The 3,684-nt window shown below is 41.0% G+C and overlaps 1 protein-coding gene across 1 annotated transcript; it reads left to right on the top strand.

Annotated features, from left to right (window-relative positions):
• The first annotated feature begins 2,559 nt into the window (after window positions 1-2,559).
• Window positions 2,560-3,228, top strand: LOC113757204. The gene has a single exon (XM_027300608.1). The coding sequence runs from the start codon at window positions 2,560-2,562 to the stop codon at window positions 3,226-3,228; it is 669 nt and encodes a 222-aa protein (XP_027156409.1).
• The last annotated feature ends 456 nt before the right edge of the window (window positions 3,229-3,684 follow it).

Raw genomic sequence — 3,684 nt, 5'->3', positions numbered from 1 at the left:
ATGAGAAATAAAAGAGTGTATAATGGACGTGGGACCCGCTAGTGGCGTTAAGTTCGATAATTCGACCAATTAGGTTATGTTTTGTTACCGGGATTAATATACTAGGTGTTAAGAGATAATTAGAGGTTACCTATATGGATGGGTGTTGGAGAGACAAAAGGATAGCTATGCATTAAAGAGGTGACAAGTGTCACTTTGTGATTCAAGTTGGACTTTTGACCATCTTACCTCAACTTTGCTAAAACCAAAATTTGACCAAAAATCAAGCCATTTTCTCCTTCTTATGGCAGAAACTTTGAGAGCAAGAGAGAGAGAAAAATCTTCATCTTTCACTCCAATTTCTTACTCCAATCTTGAGTTCTAACCGATAGAATTGCAAATTACTCCATAAAAGTTGTTTACTAAGGAGATTCCAAGGTGTTTGTGGAGCTAATTTGGGAAGAAGAACTCTAAGCCATCACCTTTCTTGAGATTTCAAGGTATCATGTCTAGCAATCCATTCTTTGTTCTTAACAATGGTTTATTAGTGACTTGTGTTGGCTTAAGAGGTGATTTAATGGAAGATTTCTTGGATTAAAGTGAAGTTAGTTAAATTTCTGTCTTTTTTTTGGGATTTTTCTGTTTTCCTATGATGGATATGGTTAGCCTTGAATTGATGGTTCTAAATGGGTTTAAATAGCTCTCTTGTGCGTTAATTGCGGTTATTTGCGGAAAATTTCAGTTTTGTTCGGAAATTCCAGGTTTAGGGTTTACATTTGCCCTGTTCTGGCCGGATTTATTTGGGCATGTTAGAGGCCGAATCAGGCTTAGGTTAAAACATGAAAGTTGTATAAAATGGTGTTAACTAGTTGTCTGAAAAATTTCAACTCAATCCGAGCACTGTATCATGTAAAATGACCGATATACCCTTGACTGCCCATGAACCCTATTTCGCGCCCAGATTTCTGTTTTCGTGGAAACTTCCTTTTTGGACCCTGAAAATGCATGATTTGGCTTTCGAGGTCTTCATAAGAAATGTAGGGTTATGTCTTGGCTTCGAAACTCCATAAGATTCGTTCTAATCCGATAAGTGTAGCTTCAGTTATGGATATTGTGCCGAAAGGTGTATTTGATAGTTAATGATGTGTATGTGGTTAATTTGAGATGAATTGGTGTTGCTTGTAGGATGGAAAAGTAAGGAAATTAAGGGGAAATTCTGTCCGATCTTTGAAAGCATTTGATTGCTTTGAGTTTGAGTTGAAGGCCTTGGACTTGATCGAGGAAACTGTCTATGATGGATGAGGATTATGAGCCGTGGTTGGTGAGTGACCCCAAACTATTTCCAAAGCTACTTATGAACTGTTTCCTGCATTCTTTATTCAATTGCCTATCATCATACTTGCATGGGAGTTCATGGCATGTTTTGGCTTCAATGAGTTCTTGGGGAGTCTTGTGCTGAACACCAACGTCTCCACCACTTGTTTATGTTCATCTGGAGCTCAAAAAGGGGCTCCCTCTTACTGTTCAACGTTAAATGATCTATTTGAGCGTTGGATGTTTAAATGCAATGATTTCACTGGCTCACCAGAGCAAAAATACGTACATTTGATCTCGGAATCATGACATCATCGAAATGCATTATTGTGAAATATATTTGATTACTGATTTTGCTGGTTACTCGCTGAGCATTAGCTCATCCCAAAACTATTTTATTCCCCTCCACAGGGCTCGAGGCGAAGGAAGTGCTTGTAGTACTTATTCATGTGGCTGGATGGATTATCTCCTGTATAGTTTGAGTTTTAGGTTTCTCTTGTGTAATAGTTGGGTTTGTATGAATGTTTGGACTTGAATGGACGTACGTGTACGTTCCACGCTTGGGAATTAATTTTCGCTGCGTATGTGATATGTAATTCTTGGAAAATTTGATGTAAATTTGAGATATATCTTGTAATTTAATTGAGGAGTTTAGTGAACGACTGAGTCCCGGTGAGAGCTGGGCAGGCGGTCCGCCGAACCCTTTGGTTCACCTTAGAGAGAGGTGGGGTTGTCACAGGAAGCCAACCAAAGAAAACCATCCATGAAGGTGGACATTCAGCTACACCAACCACCGGTCGAACACAAGGTAACTTTTCTAGCCGAAATGTCAATTCTACCTCTAACAAAGTTGTTGATGCATCCAGGTCCACTTCTAAGGCACTTCATGAGACTCCTAAAACTAAGAGTAGGGATATCAAGTGTTTCAAATGCCAAGGATTTGGGCATATTCAGTCTCAGAGTCCAAACCAAAGAGTCATGTTAGCCACTCACAATGGCGAAATCGTGTTCGATGATGACGATTGTGAGGAGATGCCTGGATTGGTCAAGAGTGATTGCTTGGAGGATGACTCGGCTGAGAAAGAATGTTCTCCCACTCAATGAGAAAAAGGTTGTTTGGTGGCACGACGAGTGCTAACCGCCCGAGTCAAGGAGGACGAGCAATTGCAAAGGAAAAACTTATTTTACACTCATTGTAAAGTAAGTGATAAAGTGTGTAGCCTCATCATTGATGGTGGGAGTTGCACCAATGTGGCAAGCTTACTCATGGTTGAAAGATTGGGCCTTCCTACAACTAAACATCCACACCCATACCGCCTCCAATGGCTAAGTGAAGAAGGAGAGGTACGTGTTTACAAACAGGTACGTGTTCCTTTTTCAATTGGTAAATACATTGATGAAGTAGTGTGTGATGTTGCTCCTATGCATGCGACACATGTCATTTTAGGAAGACCTTGGCAATTTGATAAACATGTCACATTTGATGCTAAGGCAAACAAGTACATTCTTTTGCACAATGGTAAACGCATGGTCCTAACACCACTCACACCTACACAAGTGTATGAGGACCAACTTAAATTGCAAAGAGAGTACGAATTGGACCGCCAAAAGAGGAAACAAAAGGCGGCCGACCCTGGCAAATGCTCCACTTCTACAAGTGAGCACTCGACCAAGGGTCAAGTGAGCACACCTAGTGTCACACATGATCCCGCATTGACTAAGCCCAACACTAGGAAGCGAAACATGATAATTAAGGCTAAGGATGTTCGAAAACTTGTGAATTCTGACCAGCCTGTATTACTCTTGGTTTGCAAACACGTGCTCCTAAATATTGATGAGCTCAATAACGCATTGCCTTCGAGTGTTGTTGCTCTTCTGCAGGAATTCGAGGACGTATTCCCTGATGAGGTCCCTGATGGATTACCCCCCATTTGAGGGATCGAACACCAGATAGACTTGATTCTTGGAGCACCACTACCCAACAAACCCGCTTACTGCATGGGTCCTGAGGAGACAAAGGAGTTTCAAAGGCAAGTTGATGGCCTAGTAGGTAAGGGTTGGGTAAAGGAAAGTCTAAGTCCTTGTGCTGTGCCTGTGATACTTGTCCCCAAAAAGGATGGTACTTGGCAAATGTGCACCGACTGTAGAGCTATTAATGCTATAACTGTTAAAAACCGTCATCCAATTGCTAGATTAGATGATATGTTTGATGAACTTGATGGTGCTGTGATTTTCACCAAAATTGATTTACGAAATGGCTATCATCAAATTAGGATGAAAGAGGGAGACGAGTGGAAAACAACTTTTAAAACCAAACATGGTCTTTATGAGTGGCTAGTCATGCCCTTTGGGTTGACTAACGCCCCTAGTACATTCATGAGATTAATGAAC

The sequence above is a fragment of the Coffea eugenioides genome, unplaced genomic scaffold (assembly GCF_003713205.1).
Source record: "Coffea eugenioides isolate CCC68of unplaced genomic scaffold, Ceug_1.0 ScVebR1_2839;HRSCAF=3941, whole genome shotgun sequence".
Lineage (NCBI taxonomy): Eukaryota > Viridiplantae > Streptophyta > Magnoliopsida > Gentianales > Rubiaceae > Coffea > Coffea eugenioides.
This window is presented reverse-complemented; position numbering and strand designations above follow the sequence as displayed.